This window comes from Amphibalanus amphitrite, unplaced genomic scaffold (assembly GCF_019059575.1).
Source record: "Amphibalanus amphitrite isolate SeventyFive unplaced genomic scaffold, NRLGWU_Aamphi_draft 000324F_arrow, whole genome shotgun sequence".
Classification (NCBI taxonomy): Eukaryota; Metazoa; Arthropoda; class Thecostraca; order Balanomorpha; family Balanidae; genus Amphibalanus; species Amphibalanus amphitrite.
The window spans coordinates 549,449-576,024 of NW_024881819.1; the positions used below are offsets into that span (position 1 = coordinate 549,449).

At 52.3% G+C, this 26,576-nt stretch overlaps 1 protein-coding gene across 8 annotated transcripts in view; it reads right to left on the reverse strand.

Moving 5' to 3' along the window:
* The window catches only part of LOC122388486 (NADH dehydrogenase [ubiquinone] 1 beta subcomplex subunit 8, mitochondrial-like), a 146,905-nt gene that overhangs the window by 90,860 nt on the left and 29,469 nt on the right, over positions 1–26,576 (reverse strand). For all 8 annotated transcript variants that reach the window (XM_043379625.1, XM_043379626.1, XM_043379628.1 and 5 more), the window contains exon 2: positions 18,243–18,379. In XM_043379625.1, the coding sequence (XP_043235560.1) occupies positions 18,243–18,357 (115 nt within the window). In that variant the 5' untranslated portion in view covers positions 18,358–18,379. The remainder of the gene's footprint in view (positions 1–18,242; positions 18,380–26,576) is intronic.

Below are 26,576 nucleotides of genomic sequence, written 5' to 3' on the forward strand. Positions count from 1 at the left end.
TCCTGGCTTCACAGCGCTAAAACCCAGAGCCGAGACTTCCCGAGCGCGACCTCTGACCCCACGCGGTCCGAAGGGTCAACCGGTGCCTGAGGGCGCGCCGCGCGCCGGCCACCCGGATAGCCTCTGCCGAGTCTCCCCTTCATGCTCCGTTTACCTACTACGCGCTCGATTCATTCATGATTCTGTGTTTCTGTTGGGATATTGTGACCGCGGACCGGCCGTGTGGGGCCGTGGAACAGGAAGGGTCGGCGGCCCGGCCGTCCGGCCGGCGAGCCGCCTGACCGCCGCGCGGTCACCGCGCATGCGCTCTGTGCCGTGGTTATATAAGGGCGCGACCGTGACCGGACTGGGTCAGTCGGCGGGTCGCCGTGTCCGTGCTTGGTCTTCGGTCGCTGGAAGCACAATACACCGTGTCGTGGTATATGCAGCTTTACTTGGCCCTAACATATTTTGGCGCGGTCGGTAGGACCAATAACGTAAATGGGCTGCATATGAGTTTTTAAGAAAGAAGATTGCTGTGAGAGTTCTGTGACGGCCTACGCAAGCTCACGGTGGAAAAGGTGGACGGAGCCGGTGAGTAGAGACTTTGGGTGATGAGAGGTTCTCTCCAGTAGAGTTCAGTATAACAAACTATGGATTTATCTACCATCTTCCTGTCAAGAGCCTCGAAATTTAGTGGAGAGTCGGGGGAAGTGTGGCAGAAATGGTTCCGCCGATTCGAAGCTCAGACGGCGAGCATGAAAGCCGGGGACCGGCTGGCGGCTATGGTGGGTCTATTGGACGGAGTCGCACTGGACACATTCGCGTCACTCACCGAAGAGTCACGGAAGGACTACGGCAGGGTGGTTGAAGCACTGGAAAGTCGGTTCGGTCGGCAAATAAGCACGTTGCAGGCTCATGCCGAACTCAACCGAGTTTGCCAGTCACCTTCGGAGTCTGTTGAAGACTTCTCAGCCAGGATCAGAGAGCTGAGTGGGCTAGCCCAGCCGGCTCTGCCCAGCGACCACAGCGCTATGGAGGGATTCCAGTGCGGCCGATTCATCTGTGGCCTCCGTGACACGCAATTGCAAGAGAGGTTAATCAGCCAAAACGTATCCACACTGACTGACGCGGTACGCGTTAGTTAAGAATTCGAGGAGACGAGGAAGACGATCAATGCAGTGCAAAATCATGAGATCGACGTCATCGGGGCGGTCAGCCCGGTCGGGGGTGAAGCAGCCGTGGGTCAAGCAGAAAAGACTGTGACGGACAACCACCGGCTCACAGCCATCGAAGATCATATTCGCGGGCTACACGAGTCGATATCGGCCATTACAATGGTGCCGAAGACGACAACTGATGCGAGTAAGTCTCGCCGACTTCCCCGGTGCTACCGCTGCGAGCAGCCGGGCCATTTTCAGCGAGACTGCCCCGAGCGTAGCCGTGGTTCACTTAGCGTCAGATGCTTCGGCTGTGGAGAATTGGGTCACCTCAAGCGACACTGCCCCATTTCATTGCCGTCGACAAGGGATGGGCGCGCGCTGCCGCTCTGCTTATGTTGCGGGCAGCAGGGCCACTGGATGGCGGGGTGCCAATACTTCCAGGGTGGCAGCACTGGCGGAGACCACTCCGAGACAAGAGCTGCTGATTCCCGGCGGGGCGCCGGTGCGCATCAGGAAAACTGAACCGGACTGGAGCCGTGGGGCAGGTCCCAGTCCTCTCTAAAGCGTCCCCAGTCACGGCGTCGGCCGTTCGGGTCGTCATTCACGGCGCTCCGACATGGGCGCTGGTGGACACTGGTGCCGACTTCACCATGATGCGAAGAGGATTTTATGAGGGGAACCCGGCACTAAGAACAATCCGGCTCAGCCCGAGCGCGCGCAATGCTATCGGAGCGGGAGGTACCTCCCTCCAGATAGTCGGTGAGTTGGAAAACCTCTCATTATGCATTGATGGAGTCAGCTTCCGATGCCCGGTAGTGACCGTGGCAGACGACCTCGTGTACGACGTGATACTAGGTCGCGACTTCACGTGCATGCATCGCACGGTCATTGACGACGACGCTGGCTCATTCAAGATTGGAACCATGAGCGTTCCCCTTCCGAGCCGGGAGCAGGTTCGACCAAGACGTGCGCGAGTGCGATTACTGTCGAACGTCGTCATTCCAGCACGGTCAGAGTGCGTGGTAGCTGGTAAGCTGGAGAGAGTGGACGGCGTGCAGAGTGATGAAATGGGTGCAGCCGGGATATTCGAGCCATCAACCGTAGCGGAGCGGGAGGGACTCCTGACTCCAAGGGCTCTGGTCGTTGCAGACGACGACGGGTGCGTCTCGATCATTTTGACAAATGTTGGGTCTGAAGAAGTCCGTGTTCTCAGAGGCAGCGACCTAGGGACATTTTATGATGCCACAAACGAGAAGGACTGCGAGTACAAGTTGTGCCTGGCTGCAGACGGAGGCGTTGGGGACAGTGATGATGACGACGTTGATGATGTGAGCTGCAGAACAGAAAGGCGTCAGAATACGACGGTGACAGAAGTACTTGATGTAGACGGATCTGACTTCTCAGCGGAAGGAAAGGAGAAGCTCAGAACCATTCTCAGCGAATATGCAGACATCTTCAGTCAGTATGCGGGTGATATCGGCAAGACGGATTTGCTCGAACACCACATCGACACAGGGGAGGAGGCTCCCGTGAAGCAGAGACCACGGCGGGTACCAGTTAAACTCCGCGAGCAAGTCGAGATGCAGAAGACGCAGATGCTGAAAGATGGAATAATTGAAGAGAGTACAAGTCCGTGGTGCTCCCCAGTCGTCCTGGCCAGAAAGAAAGATGGAAGTTTCCACTTCTGCGTCGATCTCCGCGCGATCAACAGCCGAACTCGCGGATGTGCGCATCCTCTGCCGAGGGTCGACGAGGCGTTGGATACCCTAGCGGGGGCAACGTGGTACACGACGCTCGACATGGCGACCGGTTACTGGCAGGTCCCGCTGGCCACAGAGGACCGAGAAAAGACGGCGTTCACCACGGGCAAAGGACTCCATCAGTTCAGGGTGATGGCCATGGGTCTCAAAAATGCTGGAGCCACATTCCAGCGACTCATGGAACTGGTGCTTGCGGGTCTGGACTCGAAACGCTGTTTAGTCTACCTTGATGACATCATCATATCAAGCAGATTCGAGGACGAGCACATCGCAACGCTCCGTGATGTCTTCAAGCGAGTGAGGTCGGCGAAGCTGAAGCTCAAACCAGAAAAGTGCCGCCTCGCAAAGCGCGAAGTTACGTTCCTCGGTCACCGGGTCGCAAAGGAGGGACTCCTACCGGACCCACATAACATCCAGAAGATACTCGACTGGGCTCCACCGAAGACGGAAGATGGCATGAAGAGCTTCCTCGGATTGTGCGGATATTACAGCCGTTTTGTCCCACAATACATGGATCTCACGAAGCCGCTGAGGGAAGCCAAGGTGGTGGGTGACCACCTGACGTGGACGCCGGAAGCTGAAGCAGCTTTTGAGAGTCTGAAGCAGGCGCTGACCGCACCTCCAGTGTTAGCCCTCCCTACGTTCCGTGGTACATTCGTCTTGTACACGGATGCATCCGACTCTGCAGTCGGTTCAGTGCTCGCGGAGCGGGTGGGTGACACGGAGAGAGTCATCGCCTACGACAGTAAGGTGCTGACAAAGCAACAGCGTAGATGGCCAACATATGATAAAGAACTCTGGGCCATCGTTCACGCCATCCGGCGATTCAACCAGTACACAGTTGGAGCAGAATTCGAAGTCGTGACCGATCACAAACCACTCACGGGTGTACCGGAGTCCATCAATGTGGAACGTGACGGGACGGGAAGACGTGGCCGGTGGGCCATCGAGCTGAGCTCTTACCAGTTCCGGGTGGTTGTCCGGCCGGGCCGTGATCACGGCAATGCCGATGCGATGTCCCGGCAGCGACCAGTCAACGGCAATATCTGGACGGGCAAGCGCAGCAAGTCTTGTCCCGTCGAAGCCGGTCAAGCACCCGTGCATACCGTAGCTACAAGAGCCCAAGAACCTGCTTCTGGTGGAGAGGAGGAATGTATGGGGAAGACTCGAGGCGCAGCAGAACTTGACCAAGTCTGCGCACTGCCTACTGCGCCACCTAGTGCGAAGGGTGACCAGGCGGGACGCCTAAACACTGAAGCACCAGGACAATCGGAGTTGCAGACGGCGCAACAAGAGGACGAGGTCCTCAGTGTCATGCGAAACGCCTGTCTGGGCAGTCGGGAACCACCGCCCTATCACCCTCTCGCCGAGTGGGCGCTACTGCGTAGGAGCTGGACGCAGCTCGAAGTGCGGGAGGGCGTTCTCGGCATGAGGACGAAGTGGGGCTTCCGGGCCCTGGTCCCCGATTCGATGCGATCAAGAATCATGACGCTCGCCCATGACCATCCGACGTCCGCACACTTGGGACGGAGTCGAACAACGGAAAGAGTGCGACAGCGCTTCCTCTGGCCCGGCATGTTCGCGGACATCCGTCGGTACTGCAGCACGTGTGACCTTTGCCAACGGCGCCATCGCCCTGCACCGAAGAAACGGGCTCCTCTGGTGACGGAGGTCACGAGTCGACCATTCCGCAGAATTGCGATTGACATCACTGAGATGCCGGTGTCGGAGAATGGCAACCGATATGCAGTAGTCATCATTGACTATTTTTCTAAATACGTCCGAGTGTACCCAGTCAGACGGCAGGATGCCGAAACCGTAACCACGGTGCTGTTGGATTGGGTTTACGACATGGGGGTGCCAGACAAGATTCATTCGGACCAAGGAGGCCAATTTGAGTCTGCATTGTTCCAGTGCATGTGCAAGCGACTGGGCATCCGGAAAACGCGTACAACGCCCTATCACCCTGAGAGTGATGGTATGGTAGAGCGTTTTATGAGAACACTCAAGGACATGGTCGCCAAATACGTTGACCCTCAAGGAGCGAACTGGGACGCTGACATCAAGGCGTACTGCATGGCTTACAACACCTCTGTGCACAGCGTCACAGGACATTCCCCGTTCTTTCTGCTGCACGGATTCCACCCGAAAACGCCACTCGATGCGGTCATCAACCCTCCGGATCGGGCGGTAAATATCCGGTGCTACCTTGAAGAGCGTCTAAAGGCCATTTCAGAGGCTTATCAGACGACTATCAGGAAAACCCGAGCCAGCGCTACGGAGGCTGCGACCCGATTCAACCAGCGCGCGAGCGGAAAAGGGTTCGAGGCTGGTGACCGGGTATGGATTCGGGATAATAGGGTCTCGGTCGGCGGGAAGCCGAAGCTGGGACTGTACTACAAAGGCCCGGGCACCATCATCGGCCGCCTTGGAGGAGAGAGAGGAGTAACGTACCTCGTCCGTGACGACAAGGGCAAGGAAAAGGCTCTACACTTCAACCAGCTAAAGCCAGCTGTGGAACGGGAGTCCCACAAACAGGAAACGTCTGGAAGCACCCGGAGGGACGACGCATCGGACACAACCACAGAAACGCGTCCCAGGAAGCAGACGGGGTCCGAGGAGACTGGACCGGATCCACTGGCGTTGTACTACCTCTGCCGGCGGGCCCGAGATCAGGTGGGGAATGGGGGTACATCTGTGCGGGGCGCGTATGTGACCAGGTCTGGCAGAGTCGATCCCCCCAGATCGTTTTCAATCCTAGGCCTTGGATGCTCTCGATGTGCATCACCAGTGTCTGAATCAGTTTGTATTTCCGGTCGCGTTCCGGTCGCGTAGTGAGCCGCGTTTCTTTGTTACTTGACCAAGTGGAAACGTTTCTTTTATGGGGGGAGGAGTGTTGGGATATTGTGACCGCGGACCGGCCGTGTGGGGCCGTGGAACAGGAGGGGTCGGCGGCCCGGCCGTCCGGCCGGCGAGCCGCCTGACCGCCGCGCGGTCACCGCGCATGCGCTCTGTGCCGTGGTTATATAAGGGCGCGACCGTGACCGGACTGGGTCAGTCGGCGGGTCGCCGTGTCCGTGCTTGGTCTTCGGTCGCTGGAAGCACAATACACCGTGTCGTGGTATATGCAGCTTTACTTGGCCCTAACATTTCCGCGTCCCTCTCGTTAGGTGACACCACGGACGTCATAGGCGATCCCAGGAAGACTGCGGCCAGAATGCCCCAAACGGCAGAAAATGAGGTTTTTGCTGAATATCTCAGAAAGTATTTGGCTTACGAAGATGCAATTTCACAGTGTCGTGGCAAATGTGCATACGTATAAATCGGGTTAATGCTTATGAATTTGCACTTGATATAAGACCAGATATAGCCTAAAAAGCAAAACCAACCACTGTTTTACTGGAGAGCCGTACGTTGGGGAGACGGGAAGAGGGGTGGAAGTTCGTTTGAAGGAACACAGAAGCGATGTAAAATTTCACCGAACATCAAATGCAATAGTACTGCATATAGAAAAGTGTAACCACTTACCTGACTGGGACGGTACGAAGATATTAGAAAACAAGATAAAGAAAGGTACAAGGAAGGTCCTGGAAGCAGCCCACATCATCACACGTGATACGTTTAACAGTACGAGCGGATCATCACATGGTCGTCAATGGCAGCAAAATCGTTGGTAGACCAGCAGAAGAAGAAAACACGCGGATGATTAACTTTAAAGAATTTTTAGACGGTTACAGTGATTGTTATACTCATTTGCACAGTGATCAAGGTTCCATGAACCGAAAGCTTTGGGTGTCTTTTTGAATATATTTGAATGCATTTGTAATAATTTGGTTTATTATTTACATCATCATCCAACCTGTCATGGATACTCAACATTTACTTGTACAGCTGGTCTTCGGTTGTCCTGGAGCAAAGGAAAATCATAGGAGCACCGTGATCTGTGACTAGCGACACACCTGGGGCATTCCACGATAGATCGTACCAGGCCCGTCACCCAAATCTCTCAGATTTTAATGAAAATCGGTCTATAGGGGTAATCATAGGCCCCAAAGACGCCTGGCAAAATATCAGACTTCTCAGATCAAAACTATTTGAGTTAAATTGCATTACATTTTATTAACTTCGGTTTGTAACGGTGAGTTTAATGGCCTATAACTCAAGAATGGGTTATGCAACCAGCAAACGGGAAACAACACTAAGCTTGCGATGAACCAAAAATTGATATTACTTTTTAAAAATTCTAAAGAAAAATTTTGATTGTTGAACAAAAACCTTAATCTTTTTTCATTTGCCTCTAATGACTTTTGGGACCAAAATTTTTCACATTTTTATTTTTTTCAAAATAAACTTCATGTCATTGCAAATCGACATGCAAAAAATTAGAAAGGTGTTCTTTCTATAAGTTCCTCATTTTCCCGCAAACAAAATGGGTTTCGGAGGGGTTGATACGGCCCCAGCACGCCGTTTCGCTTCTAATAGAGGTAGAGCCTCGCGGAAAAAACGAGCGTGTGTGCCGTTACAAGTCGCAGCGATTGGTACCCAATTTTAAGGTCTCAGGTTAACCGGTAGCGTCTGAGGTCAGGTCAAGTGACTGAAGTTACGGGTTCGGTTTTTAGTAAATATCTTCGCAAACAATGGCCGCAGAGCCGCGACTTTGGCATCATTGTGTTCGCCTAGCTCAGGTGCGTCGAATGACATACTTTTTGTTAGGGTGAGGTCAACTTAAGTAGTTGACCTCGGGTCAAGGTCAGGTCAGAGCCCCTCAGGTCACGAAGCTGGGCAAAGGGTATCATATGGCATATCATTCGATTCGGAAGGTCTTCCCGAGTCCATTGGTGGCTTTCCCGACTCTCTAGCTCAATTTGATTGGGAGTTATTAACGAAAAACTCGTACGATCCTAGTGACGTCACAAATGACGTCACGCAAGGTTAACAATGCAAAAGTGAAGCATTGGACATTGCAAAGAGTGCATGAAATCACGATACCATGTACGTGAGATAGTTTTAGATCATTCTCGGCGCCAAAATAACCGACTTTATATTTCCCCATTGACTTATAACAGTGATGTCACGTGACTCATGTGACCTTCAAAAATTCCCAGATATACAAGTTGTGAGACTTCTGGAGGACACCATGTATGCGTCCTGTAACTTTCATCTCGGACAGCTATGGTCATTGGAGTCCAAAACAATGTCACAACCAAACAGCCTTTTTCACTTTCGCGCTTATAGGGTAGGGTGGGGGTAATTTGAACATGTGGGGCAATTTGAACATAGTGTGAAAAACAGAAAATTACGGAAAATCCATAAGTGGCATGACAATAAGACCAATGAGGGAAATTATCGTAACTAAAAGGGCTATCATATGAATGGGGTTTAAAGTTTCAGGGAATGAAGAAGTTGACGCACACTGTAAAAATCAATTTCGCAAGTAAAAACGCCTAAAAACACGTCATTGCAACTTCATTGCAGCGCAAAATCTTGCATTGCTAGCGCCTAATACGCAACGGCTTTTGTTGTACAATGACCTAATCAGTGCCTTCAATCCAAGAAATTTGCTTTTGAAGCCTGTTTTTAAATATGGCAAAATAACTTTTAGCGTGGGGTAATTTGAACATAGTGTGAGAATTTCAGTGAAGACAGGGATAGCTCCGAAAAAACAACGCTCCCAGTTTTTTTTGCCAATATTTTCGACCCAAAGCTGTAGCAGATTAGTGATGCCAGTTTTATAAAAATTTACGTCTAATATCCGTCTAATGTCCGGCATTTTCGTTGATTTCCGTTCAAAAATGTTTAAGTCAGCCATTTGTCCAAATATGTCCGAAAATTACGCATTAATCAACACTCAAAACTGTCATTTAAATCGCTTATAATGTAATTTTACCAGCCAAAAAGTGTTCATTATATTGAGAGCTTAATAAGCTTTCCATTCGCCAATCAACGCTATGCACGATTACTTTATAAAAAGCGCTGAAGTGTAGCAAGCCATCGTCCAATGTTGTCCAGTCTGCTACCTTTGTCCAGCCAATTCCGAATTGGAGATTGGACAAAATCAGAACTCCAAATGTCCAGGTTTCGATTGGCACCACTATAACAGATGCAGTAAGGTTGGGAGAGTTTTTATCGAACAAAAATGATAGACGTTCTGTTAATTGAAGAGAGGCGAATTCTGTCAACTGACCGGTGTGCAGAGTGCAGATATTGATACCTTGCAACTGTTATTTTTGTTGTAGTGTTGATTTTTCAAGTGAAGGTATGTTAAGAATTGTTCTGCCTATTTGTTTATGGGTCAAACAACATCGGTGCTGGCGATACTATCGTTTTTATGACAGGTAAAGGCAGTATGTTCAAATTACCCCACGGTGGGGCAATTTGAACACACCGTGACTTGGTGGAGAAGTGAGGCTATGCTTTTCAAGGTATGTTCGGCTCGTCCAAAAATGAGGCTTGCATGGTGAGAGCAAGTGACACTTGCGCTACTGAAGCAGTTTTTCTTCGTCCAGGGTTGAGCTGGAATTTGGTACAACGGAGAAGACGTAAAAATATGTTCAAATTACCCCACACTACCCTATGAAAGAGGGTTGTATGAACCCTCTTTTCATTTTTTTTCAGATCACTTAGACTTCAATTGAAATTTCAGTAACCCGTGATGTCACTAGGCAGCTTTACCACGCCATTTGTAAGCTCCCCTCCCGAAATCACTATTCGAAACCGTTATCGTGACGTAAAATAAATACATTTATAGAAAGAACACCTTCCTAATTGTTTGCATACTCCTTAACAATGAGCTAAATGTTTTTTTAAAGAAATAAAAATTCAAAAAAATTTGGTCCCAAAGTCCCAAAAATGCAAATGAAAGAAAACTCGATATGTCATATATCAAAAATAGCGTATTTTTCAAAATTTCAAAAATACATATTAATCTCTGTTTCATTGCAAGTGTCGTTGCGAACGACAGCTCCCTGCCGGAATAAGCGCGAGGATTTGCATTCTCGTGATTTGTGTATTTTTGTCGAAGCAAGAAAAAAGGGAGAATTTCGGGAGGTGGATTCGGAACTTTGAATAGAATCATGTAGAATCTAGCATATGAGTAGTTATTTGCAAGTAAAGGCAATATAAGACATGAGATAAAATGATTTTGGCTTTTTTAATGTTTGAATCATAACATTTTGGTCCTCCGGGCCGGATCAGGCCAGTAAAGTAAACTTGATTATCACTAACGTAACGTAACATGTCGTCCAAATCACAAACCAGTTTGAAAACGAGAAGTGTAGCAGGGTCGGGCACATCGACTCAGAGTTATGTGCGTAGAAGAGCACAGGTTTCACAAGTGAAGGCCGCTCAAGCCCAACGGGCTCTGGAAGATGTGGAGCGGGCTGCTGCGGCCCGACAGGCCGCGTCGGCAGCAGCGGCAGCAGCGGCGGCAGCAGCAGCCGCTGCGGAAGAAGCCCAAATCCAGTCAACATTAGAGCAAGCACGAGCAAATGCACGTCAAGCTGCTGACGCAGCTGAGGTGGATGCCATAGAGTTGCAGCTCGTGGAGGATGACGATGCAATTTCTCAAGGGACAAGAGAGGATGTGGAGGACTTCCGGGACGGCAATGGCACCGGGAGCGGTCTTGTGGCTCCAGCTGTAGAGGAGCGGGAACCTGCCGGCGGTGACTCGCCGCGCAGGGAGCCTGCTGCGAGGCTCCGACGAGTCTCCGAAGACCCACAGAATCGCACCCGGAGCTGGATAACGGCCCTTCCCGGCGGACGGGTCGAACACCGAGAAACAACAGCAGCACTCCCTAGGATATCTCTGGAGAAATTTGACGGCTCTCCGCTAGACTGGCCTAGATGGAGTGGTCTTTTTAAGGCACTGGTACACGACAACGGTACTCTGACCGATACGGAGCGTCTAACGCACTTGCAGTCTTACCTCACTGGAGAGGCAAGAGAGGCAGTGAGGGGGCTGCTGTGCGATGGTGCACTCTATGAAGAGGCGCTCCGAGAGCTGGAACAACAATTTGGAGACCCAGCAGCGGTAGTGCAGCAGACTCTGGGGAGTGTACTGCAATCCCCTCCCGTGAGACCCAATGACCTTGCGGGGCTCACTCAGCTCTCCCGTTCGCTTCACGCGGCTGTTTGCACCCTGACCACCTACCGCTTCGACGCTGATCTCGCGGCCACGACCAACCTGCGCCAAGTGGTAGCAAAACTGCCAATGAATCTGGCGTGGCAGTGGGGACAAGCAGAACTGGAACTTGGTCACAGCGTGTCGACCCTGTCAGATCTGGATGAGTGGTTGCGAGGAGTAGTGCTCGCGGGTCGGCGCGCCCTCCCAGAGCTGGGCGCCGCGCGCTACTACCGGAGACCCAGTCAAGGAAGGGAGACGGGAGGATCAGCACGGACGACTCGACGCCCCCCGGCAGTGAGCAGCGGTGAGCTTCAGCGAACTACGCTGGCTACTCAGGACGCAGCCACACCTGCAGCAGTGTGCGTAATCTGCCAGAGAGGGGCACATCGACTGGACGAGTGTGAACAGTTTCGAGCCATGACGGCGAACGAGAGATTTCAGGTGGTTCGTGCCAGCAAGCGCTGTTTCAGATGCCTCGGCGAGGGTCACTGGGCTCACCAGTGTCGCAAGAAGTCGCTGTGCGGGAAGGATGGCTGCCGCGGGCGGCATCACAGTCTGCTCCATTCACCGGCATCGGCGGTGAGCGAGCTGGAAGAAGTGGACGTGGAAGACCCGCGCAGGGTGCTCGCTACCAATTCAGCGCCTGTGAGCAGCCGCGTGTCAACACTGCTTCAGGTCGTGCCGGTACGGGTGCATGGAGATGATGGCGCGTATGTTGACACATGCGCTCTCTTGGACTCCGGCGCCGACACCTCTCTCTGCACAGAAGACGTGCTGCGGCGATTGGGGATTACCGGTGAGCCAGAAGAGCTGCGTCTCAACAATGTGGAAGAAACTGGCGAGAAACGGATGTCTGTTCGGACCACACTCACGGTTTCACCAGTTGCTGCGGCTGACGGAGAAGAGCGCCTGACGGTGCCAGAAGTTTTTTCCGTCAAGAAACTCAACTTGCGTCCGCAGAGGATCGACTGGAGGGAAAAGCACAACTGGAAGCATCTGGCAGGGATCTCGATCCCGGACACAAATGGCCGGCCCGTGGAGCTGTTGCTCGGTGCGAATGTGTTGGAGGCCATGCTGCAGAAGGAGGTGCGTGTCGGCCCTCCAGGCCAGCCGACGGCCATAAGAACGCACCTTGGCTGGTGTTTGACGGGAAATGTGCAGCAGCTGCTACCGGTCGGTGCTCGAGAGGTTCTCCACATTCGGACCGAGCGTTCAGATCGGGACTCGCTGTCAGAGATGATGGAAGACTGGTGGTCAACTGAAGCATACGGGACTAGATTTGACTTCAAGGCCGATGATCTGGAGGCTGAACGGATACTGGAAGGAACGACCCGTTGGAGAGGTGACCGTTATGAGACCGGGCTGCTGTGGCGCTCTGACGGTATCATCTTGCCAGATAACTATGGAATGGCACTGCGTCGGCTAGAGAACACAGAGAGAGGACTGAAGAGAGCGCCAGAAAAGGCTGACGCCTATCAGAAGGTCATGCAGGAGTACATAGAAAAGGGCTACGCGCGGAAACTGTCTGAAGAGGAGCGGCGTCAGTCTCACGATCGATGCTGACATCTCCCTCACCATGCCGTCACGAGCCAGAACAAACCAGGGAAGATCAGAGTCGTCTTCGATGCCGCGGCTAAGTACGGTGGCACCTCTCTGAACGAAAACCTGCTCACAGGGCCAGACTACCTGCTAACCATCCCAGGGGTACTCATGAGATTCCGACAGGAACCAGTGGCCTTGAATGCAGATATCGAGAAGATGTTCCTACAAGTGGCAGTGAGGGCAGAGGACCAGCCGGCGCTGAGGTTCCTCTGGCGAGGTCTGGAGGTGCACCGACCCCCAGACATTTATCAGATGGATCGGGTGATTTTTGGTGCGCGCTCGTCTCCAGCCTCAGCCAGCTATGTGCTGAACAAGACAGCAGAGGAGAAGTGTTCTGAATCAGCGGCAGGCCTAGCCGCAGCGGCCACCGTCCGAGACAACTTCTACATGGATGATCTGGCGACGTCAGAGAAGGACATCTGGGCAGCGAAGGAAATGGTTTCTGAAGTATCAGCGCTGGTCTCTAAAGGCGGATTCTGCCTCCGGAAGTGGCTGAATAACAGCAGAGAGGTGCTGGCCGGGATCCCGACGGACGACCGGGTGTCAAGTGCGACTGACTTGCGAGGGCCGCTGCCGACGGAGAAGGTGCTGGGCGTCATGTGGGACGCAGAGCGAGACAAGCTGTCTGTAAGCCAGCCGCCAATAGTTACTGAAGATGCAGAGACAAAACGCTCAGTTTTACGTGTGGTGGCTTCGATCTATGATCCCATTGGCCTGCTCTCTCCATTCACGCTGCTGGCGAAGCTGCTCCTTCAAGACCTCTGGTCTGTTCAGCGTGACTGGGACGAGCAGCTCGACGCAGATGAATATCGGCGATGGACTGCATGGCTCACCGAACTGTCACGAGTCTCAGCGGTCACGGTGCCAAGATGGTACGGAAGACTAGAAGAAAGGCCACGTCAGACACAGCTCCATGTGTTCGGTGATGCCTCGGAAAGGGCATTTGGTGCGGTAGCATTCCTTCGAACAGTGTACCCAGATGGACTGGTGCATTGCTCCTTGGTTATGAGCAGATGCCGGGTCGCCCCCCTGAAGAAACTCTCCATTGTGAGACTGGAGACACAGGCGGCTGTCATGGCTGTACGGCTGGCCTGCTGTGTGAGACAAGAGCTCACACTGGACATCCACGAGACAATTTACTGGAGCGATAGCCGAGTCGTGCTTGGCTACATTTTCAACACCAGCCGGCGATTCCACACATTTATTGCGAATCGTGTCGCAGAGATCCGGAGTGTTTCCGAACCGTCCCAGTGGCGATTCGTACCCGGAGAAGAAAACCCAGCCGATGACTGCACTCGTGGACTGGTGGCATCCGAGATGACTGAAGACTGCCGCTGGATCCATGGGCCCGACTTCCTATGGCAGCCTGAGAAGATGTGGCCGGAGGATCCTCTACCACGGTCAGTCGCAGAAGAAGATCCTGAGGTGAAGACGGTTCTGAGCGTGAGTTATGGGAGCGAGACAACGTCTGAAGTGTTACCGGACCCCAGCCGCTTCTCTAGTTGGAACCGGTACCGGTGCACGGTGGGTTGGATGCTCCGATTCTGCAAGAATCTGGCGGCCGCACGCACGACTGGTAGGCGCGGCTCCGGCCCCCTGTCGACACCTGAGCTCCGAGAAGCAGATGCCGCTATCATTCGCCTGCTGCAACGCAAGGAATTTGGTCGGGAGTTGGCTGCGCTGAGAAGAGGAGCTCCCATAGACAGCAGCAGTAGCCTACTGCCTCTGTCTCCGCAGCTGGGTCAAGATGGCCTGCTACGTGTCGGAGGCCGCCTGGACCGTGCTCCGCTATCAGAGACGGCGTGCCATCCACTCATCTTACCAAGAGAAGCCGGTGTGACGTCACTGCTGATCGCAGCCACTCACGAGCGGCTGATGCACGCCGGGACAGATCACGTCCTGAACGAGCTCCGTCAGCAATACTGGATCCCGAGGGCAAGACAAACAGTGAAGAAGGTCGTGCGCGCCTGCGTAGTCTGTCGCCGTCGACGGGCCAAGCCATGCCAGCCGCTCATGGCCGATCTCCCGGACTCGAGATTTGACACCCGTCGCAGTTTCAGCTCAGTTGGGATTGACTTCTTCGGGCCTCTGGTCACCAGGTCGGGTCGGCGCAGCATGCAGCAGAAGAGATACTGTCTGCTGATAACATGTCTAACTACCCGAGCCGTCCATCTCGAAGTAGCAGAGTCTCTATCTACGGACAGCTTCCTCATGGCACTTCGGAGGTTCATCGCGAGGAGAGGCAAGCCTGAAGTGATCTACAGCGACAACGGCACGAATCTGCGAGCTGGCGAGAGAGAGCTCCGCCGGCTGATCCACGAGTGGAACCAACAAGACATCAGCGACCAACTGTCTCAGGCTGACATCATCTGGCGCTTCAATCCGCCGGGGGCAGCGGACATGGGCGGCATCTGGGAGAGGATGATAGGAACGGTGAAGAGGGCACTCCGCACCGTTCTCGGAAAGCTGATTGTCACTGACGAAGTCCTACACACTGTCATCACGGAGGCTGAAGCCGTGGTGAACAGCCGACCGCTGACCTACGTGTCCTCTGAGGATGATGGCCTGGAGGCGCTCACACCCAACCACTTGCTGCTGGGATACCGGACCGTCTGTCTTCCACCGGGTGTCTTCAGCGACAGAGACACGTCCAGCCGGCGGCTCTGGCGTCAGACACAGGCGCTGGCGGATCAGTTCTGGGCCCGCTGGTTGAGAGAGTATGTACCCAGTCTGATCTGCCGCCAGAAGTGGACTCGTGAGACAAGAAATCTGGCCCGTGGAGACCCGGTCCTACTGGTGGAGGAGAACATGCCACGCGGTCGGTGGCCACTCGGTCGCGTGGTGGAGGTGATGCCAGGTCCGGACGGTCGTGTGCGCTCTGCCCGCGTGCGGGTGCACGGCGGTGCCGACAATCAATTTTGCCGACCGTCGCGAAGCTGATAGAGAGTGTTGTCTGTCTCCAACTGATGTCGTATCTACTGTCACACAACATACTCTGCGATGAACAGCATGGGTTCCGGCCGGGCCGATCCACGGAGTCGGCGATGCTGGACGCTGTTGGGTATTTAATGGACGGCATGGACCGTGGGTTCATTGGCTGCCTTACCACGGCCGATACGTCCAAGGCGTTCGACAGCGTTCGGCATCCCCGGCTCCTAGAGAAGCTCGGCTGGTACGGGATTGATACCCACTGGTTTGTGAACTGGCTCGGCGGGCGCAGACAGGCTGTGAGAGGTGGTGCAGGTGACACGCTGCCCATTACGCATGGCGTGGTGCAGGGGTCCCTGATCGGCCCAGTGTTATTTTTAATTTTTACAAACGATTTAGTGTCCTACATAGACACAGAGGAGTCCAAAATAGTCATGTACGCCGATGATGTCCAGTTTTTGCACCGGAGTAGACCCGACGATCTGTCTCAACTGAAAGCGAGTGTTGAGCGCACCGTAGCCACCGCGCACAGTTGGTTTAACGAAAACAGTCTAAAAATTAACCCCACTAAAACGGATCTTATTCTTATCAAGTCAAACAGGAGGTTGTTAACCTCTGAATTTTCTGTTCAACTTGGCGATGCTTCAATCAGACCGTCTTCAACGGTGAAAGTGCTGGGGATGGATGTAGACGCAGGGCTGACTTTTGAGAAGCATGTGTCTGGCACAGTCAGACGCTGCTATGCCACACTCGGAGGCCTATCAAAAATGGCTGGCAAATTGCCGGAGTCTGTAAAGAAAATGATTGTAGAAATGCTCATCTTTCCACATCTCGCCTACTGCTCTACTGTATGGGCTGGTTGCAACGCCACCCAGCGCCATCGGCTACAGAAAGTGGTAAACCACTGTGCGCAGGTGGTGAAGGGGGCGAGGAGACGCGACCATGTCACGCCGTTGTTAGCGAAACTGGAGTGGCCGTCACTCGACAACCTTGTGGCCGAGCGCGACGCATCGCAAATGCACTACTTGCTCAATAACGACCAAGCGCCAACCGGCCTCACGGCCCAAATCGCACACCGCAGTGACGTCTCCACCAGGGACACGAGGGGCTCTCTAGCCGGCTCGCTGCAGATCCCTCGAGTGCGCAGTGAACACGCACGGAAATCGTTCTTTTGTCGTGCTGTCTCACTCTGGAACCGCGCTCCTGCGGAAGTGAGAGAGTCCCGCTCTGCCAGTCTGTCGGAGAAGGGCGAGAAAGTGGCTGACGACCTCCACCTAAATAGGACACTGATACTTTTTTTAAATGGTGTTGATAACTTTTAGGCGTGTTTCATGTGTATTTTAATATTTTTAGTGTAGGGTGCAATCTTACTTTTATGCTGCATATTTTACTTTTAATAGGTACCTGATTTTATGTAAACCTGACACTTGTTCCGAAAAGCCATCGAATGTGGACGAACATAAGAATACATGATGATGATGATGATGATGAAGTGCACCGCCCGGTGCGACGGATCTGTGTGCTGGAGGAGGACACTGTCTGAGGGAGCTGCCACCTCGTTCCTCGTGTCGTCAGCCCTTGGGAGGGGGAGGATGTCGTTGCGAACGACAGCTCCCTGCCGGAATAAGCGCGAGGATTTGCATTCTCGTGATTTGTGTATTTTTGTCGAAGCAAGAAAAAAGGGAGAATTTCGGGAGGTGGATTCGGAACTTTGAATAGAATCATGTAGAATCTAGCATATGAGTAGTTATTTGCAAGTAAAGGCAATATAAGACATGAGATAAAATGATTTTGGCTTTTTTAATGTTTGAATCATAACAGCAAGTTCAATGCTATATAACATTTGGCATTTGAATAATCCGTCTTAGAGTAACAGCCCGCCAAACTTAGCGCTGCAAAGCAAGATCCAAAAAATGTTATACACCATAACTCAAAAAATACTTATCTGATAAGCCTGAAATTGTTACAGGTGGATTCAGAGCCCCTGATTACCCCTGAGACCAATTTTCGTCAAATTCCGAGAGATGAGGGTGTCAAATTGGAAAAAAGTGGTACGATCTATCGTAGAATGCCCAACCTTACGGCCATTTTATTTGCATGGTCATTCTTCTAACTTGTCATTAACGGCGTGGCGTACTAGCTGGAGGTTTTAAGCAAAATGTTGCACACATTTCCGTTTATCATTTTGACGACCTTAGGCCAGGACCAAAAAGTAGCCGAAATCCGACGAGAAAAGCTGATTTGGGAGTACCTCATTACATCCTGCATTTACATTTGGGAGTAGTACCTCAGACCTCATTTCATCCTGCGACTTTGAAAGGTTTCCGTCATCTACATACTGTAGCTCTGACACGGTGGCAAAGTTGCACCTACCTTCAACCTCGCTATAGAGCCGACCAACATGCACCATCAGCAAGGCACCAAGCAGCGCCACTGATTCAACACCCACGTGGATTTTTACAATTCTTCACCTATGCATGCCCCCCCCCCGCAGCGTCCAAGACCGCCTTTCTGGATCCGCCAGTGCACACGCTTCCTGCACACGAGTCTATGACTGAACTTGAACACATACATAAGGCTGCGTATGGCACATGACTACCACCAAATGCAATATACCAATTTTAAGTGTAACGTGCAATATTTCCCAAGTGTTGCAAAACCAATAAACAGCCCAAATATATAACTTACAGGCAGTTCTTTCAGCAATCACCACGGTTGAGCAGGCCTGGAGAAGTTTGGAGCTTGCAGGTTTCAGAATAAGCTGCCTACATATCTTGACAGCAGCCATTTTGTGAAGCAACATTTATCAATAAGCCGGATTATCTCTGCAACGAACATAACAATTAATTAACCAGTTTCACCAACAGAAAAGTTGCCGGCTACGGTTAGTTCCGCCTTGATTTGGATTCATGCAAAAAAGAAATATCAGCCAGACTGACATTTTCACATCTGTTGGTTTTTCAGTGTGGTAACCTATTCAAATAGCCTATTGATATTGAAATACATTGTAATTCTTCCCGCATCAATCGCATGCTGGTGCGTGCGATTGATGCGACCATGCTTCCATGTATTTGAAAAGGCTCCAACATGCGATTTCCTGACTGCGGCAAGTGTTTCAGGCTGCATTCAATACTTTGATGAAAAAGAGGCAAGAGCACTGCATCCAAATTAAGGCAGAATACATAATGTGGAGACTCAATATGACATTTGTATAAAGGGGAGAACAGTGCAAAACGCCCCCGTAACGAAAAACGGTGTGTCACCAATGGTTATTTGACCATATGGCCAAGCTACACTAAGCATGATCCTCCACGAAATTACACGACCTGCATAGGGTTTTCGGGCGAGCTGCAGTCATCGGGCGAGAGAGAGAGAGAGAGAGAGAGAGAGAGAGAGAGAGAGAGAGAGAGAGAGAGAGAGAGAGAGAGAGAGAGAGAGAGAGAGAGAGAGAGAGAGAGAGAGAGAGAAGAGAGAGAGAGAGAGAAAAAAAAAAGAGAGAGAGAGGGAGAGAGAGAGAGAGAGAGAAAAAAAAAAGAGAGAGAGAGAGAGAGAGAGAGAGAGAGGGAGGGAGGGAAGGAGGGAGGGAGGGAGGGAGGGAGGGAGGGAGGGAGAGAGAGAGAGAGAGAGAGAGAGAGAGAGAGAGAGAGAGAGAGAGAGAGAGAGAGAGAGAGAGAGAGAGAGAGAGAGAGAGAGAGAGAGAGAGAGAGAGAGAGAGAGAGAGAGAGAGAGAGAGAGAGAGAGAGAGGAGAGAGAGAGAGAGAGAGAGAGAGAGAGAGAGAGAGAGGAGAGAGAGAGAGAGAGAGAGAGAGAGAGAGAGAGAGAGAGAGAGAGAGAGAGAGAGAGAGAGAGAGAGAGAGAGAGAGAGAGAGAGAGAGAGAGAGAGAGAGAGAGAGAGAGGAGAGAGAGAGAGAGAGAGAGAGAGGAGAGAGAGAGAGAGAGAGAGAGAGAGAGAGAGAGAGAGAGAGAGAGAGAGAGAGGAGAGAGAGAGAGAGAGAGAGAGAGAGAGAGAGAGAGAGAGAGAGAGAGATTCCAATCAAATATCAAATCGGACGAGCCCGCTTCGAGAAATACCTACTGGGACACCACGGATGAGGGGCCTGGGGCCCCAGGAGGTGGACGGAGCCTGGGCCCTGGGTGGATGGGGCCCGGGCCCCCGGGAGAACGGGGCCCGGGCCCCCTGGTTGACGGGCCCCGGAGCCCCGGGTGGACGGGGCCCGGGCCCCCGGGTGGATGGGGCCCGCTAGAGTGACTCGCTTGCTCCGCAACGCGAATAAGGGGTGTTTACGATCGGTGGGCGTTTGGCTGGTCTTGTGCCCGTGGGTCATGCATCCATTTCGGTCGATTGCTTTTTGACGGGTTAACCCGGCAGTTGCTGGGATATTTCGCCACCCACCGTTTGCTGGGGGGGGGGGGGCGTTAAACGCCCCCAGCCAACGCCCCCCAGCCGATAACTCGAGAACCAATAGGCGCAGCGAAACCCACGAGGCGGCAAACGAAAGAGCGTGACGAGACGCTTCAGATGAATACTTAAAAGCTGAATTTTCAGGTCACAGGTCGGGTCAAGGTCAGGTCAAACACATAAAATCGGGCTTTCAGTAGGATGGACTTTAGGACTTCGCAATGGGCGCTTCTCGTCATAAACTCTGTCAAAACGGTGCACAATCCATCATATAAGGCCTACAAGAGTGTCAGCTTCATGTAGGGGTCAGTCAAGCATATGTCAGGGTCAAGGTCAGGTCAACCGGGTAGGCACATATCCCCGAAAATCAAAACTGATATTCGCAGCCTGTGACACATGTTTTCTAGGTAATTTGGGGCGTAGAACACGATGGTGACATTCATTTTATCATATGTGTACGTGTTTAGCTCAAAAAGCTCAATTTCAGAAATGCATGTATCATGGTCGAGAAGTAGTCACAAGAAATTGCCTAGATTCAGTTCAAAATTTTGGAAAATGGGAACGATAATCAATAATCGAAGATATCCATTTGATTGTTCATGGTATTGGCAGTCTAATTGCGTTTACGGCATGTCTGTATGTGTATTCTGTTATTTTATATGATTTTTGAACATATGTCGTTTTTGGTCGAAAAAACAGAAATCATGACGTCACTAAAACCTCGATATCTAAAAACAAAATCCGACCGATTTTTTTGAAAATTTGTCACAATAAACTTCAATCGACAATCAATTCCCTACAGGTACCCAAAATTTGGCACGCCTGCGGCGCGCCGTTTTTAGCCCGGAGCAGTGTAGCTAAATTCATTTTACGTTAGGGGGAGGATGTAGAAAAAAGGCCGGAAAGGATGTCGTTATTTTCATAAAATTTGACTTCGACCCTTTTTAAGCGCTGTTTTTATACATGTACGAGAAAATGATGTAGAAACTGAACTTTGAGGGCATTCTGATATTCGGGATGTTAAATGAGGTTTTTAACCCGCGAGTTGCTGGGGGGGGGGCGTTAAACGCCCCCACTTTTTCGCCGGGAAATTTTGCGTACCTGTAGGGAATTGATTGAAGTTTATTGTGACAAAGTTTCAAAAAAATCGGTCGGAAAATTTTTGAGATATCGAGATTTTAGTGACGTCATAATTTCTGAGTTTTCGACCAAAAACGGCATATGTTCAAAAAATCATATAAAATCACAGAACATACATACAGACATGCCGTAAACGCCATTACACTGCCAATACCATGATCAATCAAATGGCTATCTTCGATTATTGATTACCGTTCCGCATTTTCCATAATCTTGAACTGAATCTTGGCAATTCCTCGTGACTACTTCACAACCATGATACATGTATTTCTTAAATTGAACTTTTTGAGCCAAAAACGTACACACATGATAAAATGAATGTCACCATCGTGTTCTACGCCCCAAATTACCTATAAAACATGTGTCACAGGCTGCGAATATCAGTTTTGATTTTCGGGGATATGTGCCTACCTACGGGGTTGACCTGACCTTGACCTTGACCTATGCTTGACTGACCCCTACATGGAGCTGACACTCTTGTAGGCCTTTTATGATGGATTGTGCACCGTTTTGACAGAGTTTATGACGAGAGGCGCCCATTGCAAAGTCCTGAAGTCCATGCTACTGAAAGCCCGATTTCAGGTGTTTGACCTGACCTTGACCCGACCTGTGACCTCAAAATTCAACTTTTAAGTATTCATCTGAAGCGTCTCGTCGCGTTCTTTCGTTTGCCGCCTCGTGCGTTTCGCTGCGCCTATTGGTTCTCGAGTTATCGGCTGAGGGCGTCTAACGCCCCCCCCCCCCCCCAGCAAACGGTGGGCGGCGAAATACCCCAGCAACTGCCGGGTTAAGTCGGGTCATATATTTTATCATTTTGGTTATTCGAATGGTTGTCTTGGCGTGTTGTCAGAGTTTGCGAGGTTTGTGTTTCTCTTGCTCCTAGAGGTTTGGGTTCGAGGTTGTTATTATAAGTCGTGACTGCCGTGTGGATGTTTTTATTGATATTTTTAGGATGTCATTATGCTTTTCATCATGGGTGGATTTCCCCGAAACATTACGATTTTGGACACACTGGCCCGGAGTTTCAAACGCGAGTTTCACAACGTTTCGGCCAATTACTTCTCCGGCCGTCGTCAGGTGTTCCTTGGCCCTTACAAGGACCTGGATGTTGGTGGCGTTGCGCCGTGCGTGTCATACCGTTCGAAAGCTCCTGAAGTCAGCGGGAATCGAACTCGATAGTGGAGTGGTTAGAACCGTGGACTATCACCGGGAAAACCCGAGTTCGATTCCCGCTGACTACAGGGGCTTTCGAACGGTATGACACGTACGGCGCAACGCCACCAACATCCAGGTCCTTGTAAGGGCCAAAGAACACCTGACGACGGCCGGAGAAGTAACTGGCCGAAACGTTGTGAAACTAACATCTCAACTCAAGACGGGGACGAAAGTCCGACAACTAACATCAGTGCCAAACGCCTTCGTCTCCCCTTCCGAATGAGGTAGTCTGGGGTCTCGCATCGACCACCCGATACGGTCCTTCAAACCGCGGTTGCAACTTCCCTTTCTTGCCCTTAGCCGACGTGAAATTCCTGCAGTAGACCTGGTCCCCCAATGGGAAATTCACATCACTCGTCTCAACTCGTTCTCTTCGATCGGTCCTCCTCGATCTTCAGCAGCGTCCCTTCTCGGAGTTGTTTCAGCCTCTCTTTCAGTCGACTCAGGTGCTCCCGATGTGACAGCAGTGGCGTATCCAGGGGGGAGGCCAAGAGGCCATGGCCTCCCCCTTTGGCATCAAACATGCAAGTGGGCCCTTTGGGTCACTTGAGTGCAGTGACGTACCCAAGGGGGCCCACGGGGCCCCGAGGGTCCCCTGGTCACTTGAGAGGCCCCTGGTTATCTGAGGGGCCCTTGGCTACCTAAGGGGTCCCTGGTTATCTGACAGGCCCCTGGTTGTCTGAGGGGCCCCTGGTTATCTGAGGGGGCCCTGGTTACCTGAGGGGCCCGTGGTTATCTGAAGGAGTCCTGATTATCTGAGGGGCCCTGGCTATTTGAGGGGCCCCTGCGTTACCTAATGGGCCCCTGGTTATCTGAGGGCCCCCTGATTACCTAAGGGACCCGTAATTACCTGAGACCCCCTGGTTATCTGAGGGGCCCCTGGTTACCTGAGGGGCCCTGGTTACCTGAGGGGCCCCTGGTTATCTAAGGGACCCCCAGCTACCTGAGGGGTCTCTGATCCCTTGGGTGGCCCCTGGCCAGTGTCCTGAAGAAACCCTGGTCGCCCAAGGGGCCATGTTTACCCGGGGATTACCTGGTTATATGAAGGGCCCCTGCAGTCACATGAAGGCATTTAGGTACCCGTGGAGCTCCTGGTATAACCGGCCCCCGGTTATCAGAAGGTCCCCTGGTCACCTGGTGGGCCCCTGGTCAATTGAAAGGCCCCTAGTCACCTGAGAGGCCCCTGATCACCTGAACAGCCCCTGATCACTTGGATTCAACGGCATAGCCAGGGGCGAGGGGCACATGTACGTTATAAGGTTTAGGGTCCCCTCGGGCCCGAGGGACCCTGCGGTGCCAATTGGCAGCAGAGGGTTCGCGCTGGCCACGCTTCAACTGGAAAGGACATCACAGGGCTTGTGAGAACACCCCATGGTCTCTTGTGTAGTTACACTTATCTCCAGAAGGGCCCCACGCCGGGTTCTGAGGGACCTTGCCTTCCTCTGAGGGCCGTTGCCGGCCAATCAGGGATCAGCTGTAAGGGCCCCACGGTCCACACCAGTTTCTGATGGCCTTCACTGCCATCTCTAAGGGTCCCACACCAGTGCCTCTTAAGGGCCTACTTCGGTGGCTCTGAGGCGCCTCTGGCGCCTCCGAGCGAGGGCCCTAGGCCAGCGCATCTGACGACCACTTACCAGCGACTCTGAGGGCCTCCCGGCCTCTGAGGGTCCCTTGCCGGCCTATGAAGGGCCACCAGTAACTTTCAGGGTCAAACTGCGTCAAACTATCTTAAAATGCCATTTGATGGCCCTCATAGGCCAGCGTAGGGCCCTTAGAGGCCAAGGCTGAGCCCCCAGAGGCTAGCGTGGAGCCCTCAGAGGTCGCTTTGGCGGCCATAAAAAAGCTTAGACTTGAGCGTGGGACCCTTTGACGCTGGCGTAGAGCCCTAAGGAGCCAGCGCTCAGCCCTCTAAGGCCAGCGTGGGACCCGCTAAGGCCATTGTGGAGGCCCTCTTCTAAGGCCAGTGTGGGACCCTCTATGTCCAGCGTGGGGCCGTCGATGTCCAGCATTGGGTCTTTTAAGCCCAGAGACATAGGACCTTCTTAGGTCAGATTGAGGTCCATTGGCCACGGAGACCAGCTTGGGGCCCTCTGAAGACAATGTGGAGCCCTTTTAGGCAAGTGTGGGACCCTCTGTGGCCAGCGTGAACCCTCTGAAGCCAGCGTGGGCCTTCATAGGCTGGCGTCGGGCCATTAGAGACCACCTCGAGGGCCTCGGCAGCCACTCTTCAGACCCTATGCATGTTTGGGCCCCCTGAGGCCCTAAGGTAGGGGTGGCCCTTAAAGGCATGCGTGGGACCCTCAGGGGACATCGTGGGCTTCTAGAGACCGGTGTGGGTTCGAGAGCGGCATAGGGACATCAGAGCCTGACTCAAAGGCTCCCAAGAGCCAGTGGGGGGCCCTGTGAGGTCAGATATAGCATGGGTCTCCTGAGGCCATTATGGGGCCCGGAGGCCAGCGTGGTTCACTCTGTTGCCGGTGTGGGGCTTTCAGAGGCCAGAATGAGCCTTCAGAGGTCGGAGTGAGGCCAATGTGGGCGACATAGAGCCATCAGAGTCTAGATCAGAGCTCAAACCGAGTCGGGCCCTTCTAAAGAACCCTCGCCGGACCTATTGGTTTTCTACATACGCGCCGGCCGAGGGGGGGGGGGGCGGGTACGACCCCCCCCCCTCGCCGTTTCGCCCCTGGTGGAGCTAGCGCGTCGCGGAAAAAACGAGCGTGTGCGCCGTTACGAGACGCAGAGATTGGTACCCGATTTTAAGGTCCTAGGTCAACCGGTGACCTCTGAGGTCAGGTCAAGTGCCCCAGGGTACGGTTCAGTTTTTGGTGAATAACTTCGCAAAAAAACGGCCGCAGAGCCGCGATTTTGGCAGCATCGTGTTCGCCTCGCTCAGGCGCGTCGAATAATATACTTTTTGTTCGGGTCAGGTCAACTTAGGGTGTTGACCTCAGGTCAAGGTCAGGTCAGCACCCCCAGGTCACGAAGTTGGTCGAAAGAGGTCATGTCGCATATCATTCGATTCGGCAGGTCTTCCTGAGTCCATTGGTGGCTTTCTCGACTCGCTAGCTCAATTTGGTCGGGAGTTATTGACGAAAAACTAATATGACCTTGATGACGTCATAAATGACGTCACGGAAGGTCAACATTGCAAAAGTGACGCATCTAACCTTGCAAGGAGTGCATCAAATCACGATTCTGTGTGCTTGAGATAGTTGGAGATCGTTCCCGGCGCCAGAATAGCAGTTTGAATTTTTCCCCATTGACTTATAATGGTGAGGTCACGAAAATGACCTGACCTCATATGACCTTTAGGAAAAATCCGAGATATACAAGTTGTGAGACTCATAATGGATACTAGATCCTGCAAGTTTCATTTCCCTGTGACATCTCCTCTGGCAGTGAGGGCGTTGCGAAGTTGCGACATCTGAATACCGTGCAGAGGTTCACTTATGACGTCATAGGTCAGTGACCTGACCTGACCCAAAAATGCGGTTGGTGTCAAAAGATGCGGCTTGGATCAAAGGTCAGGTATGCCAAGTTTCAGCTCTCTATCGCCAGCGTGTTCGGAGCTATCGCGAAAAAAACCCTATGGGGGGGCGGCACCCGCCCCCCCCCCCCTCGGCCGGCGAGGGTTAACCCTCGCCCGTAAACGGCGATCTGCCACCTTCGCCCATGCAGGGGGGGTTGGTGCGACCCCCCCTTGGCGTTTGAAAACGGAGCGTCGTAGAGCTTAGCGGAAAAGACCAACGGATTGCTCTCGCCGAGATCTCGCGATTGGTGGTATATTTTTTGGTCCTAGGTCAACATTTGACCTACTTTTGACCGGTCAAATGTCAAATTTTCGGAAAAATAGACTTTTTCAACTTTCGGCGGCGATTGCGGCAAAACGGTGGGAGATACCGACTTGAAACCTTCACTATCGTGTTCCTTGATCAATTCTCTATCGTTTGGTATGTATTTCGTTTCCCTAGCTCTAAAAATGGCGCGTTGGGAGCGCCCGAAATCGGCAAGGTCACAGTCGGCGGCAGAAATTCGAAAAATCAAAATTTAAATTTTTGAAATCTGATTGTATTTTTGGATTTGGGAGTTCCATTTGCTCCCTATAGAAGCTAATATTGCTGCATATTCCCATTGAGGTGACAAGAATTAGCAAAATAGTGGTTCGGGCGCTTTTCAAAAATAGTACCGGACGCTGTTCCTCTTGTGACGTCATAGCTCCGTGACCTGACCTGACCCGGTCAAGTTTCTTATACCATATGATAGCCAAT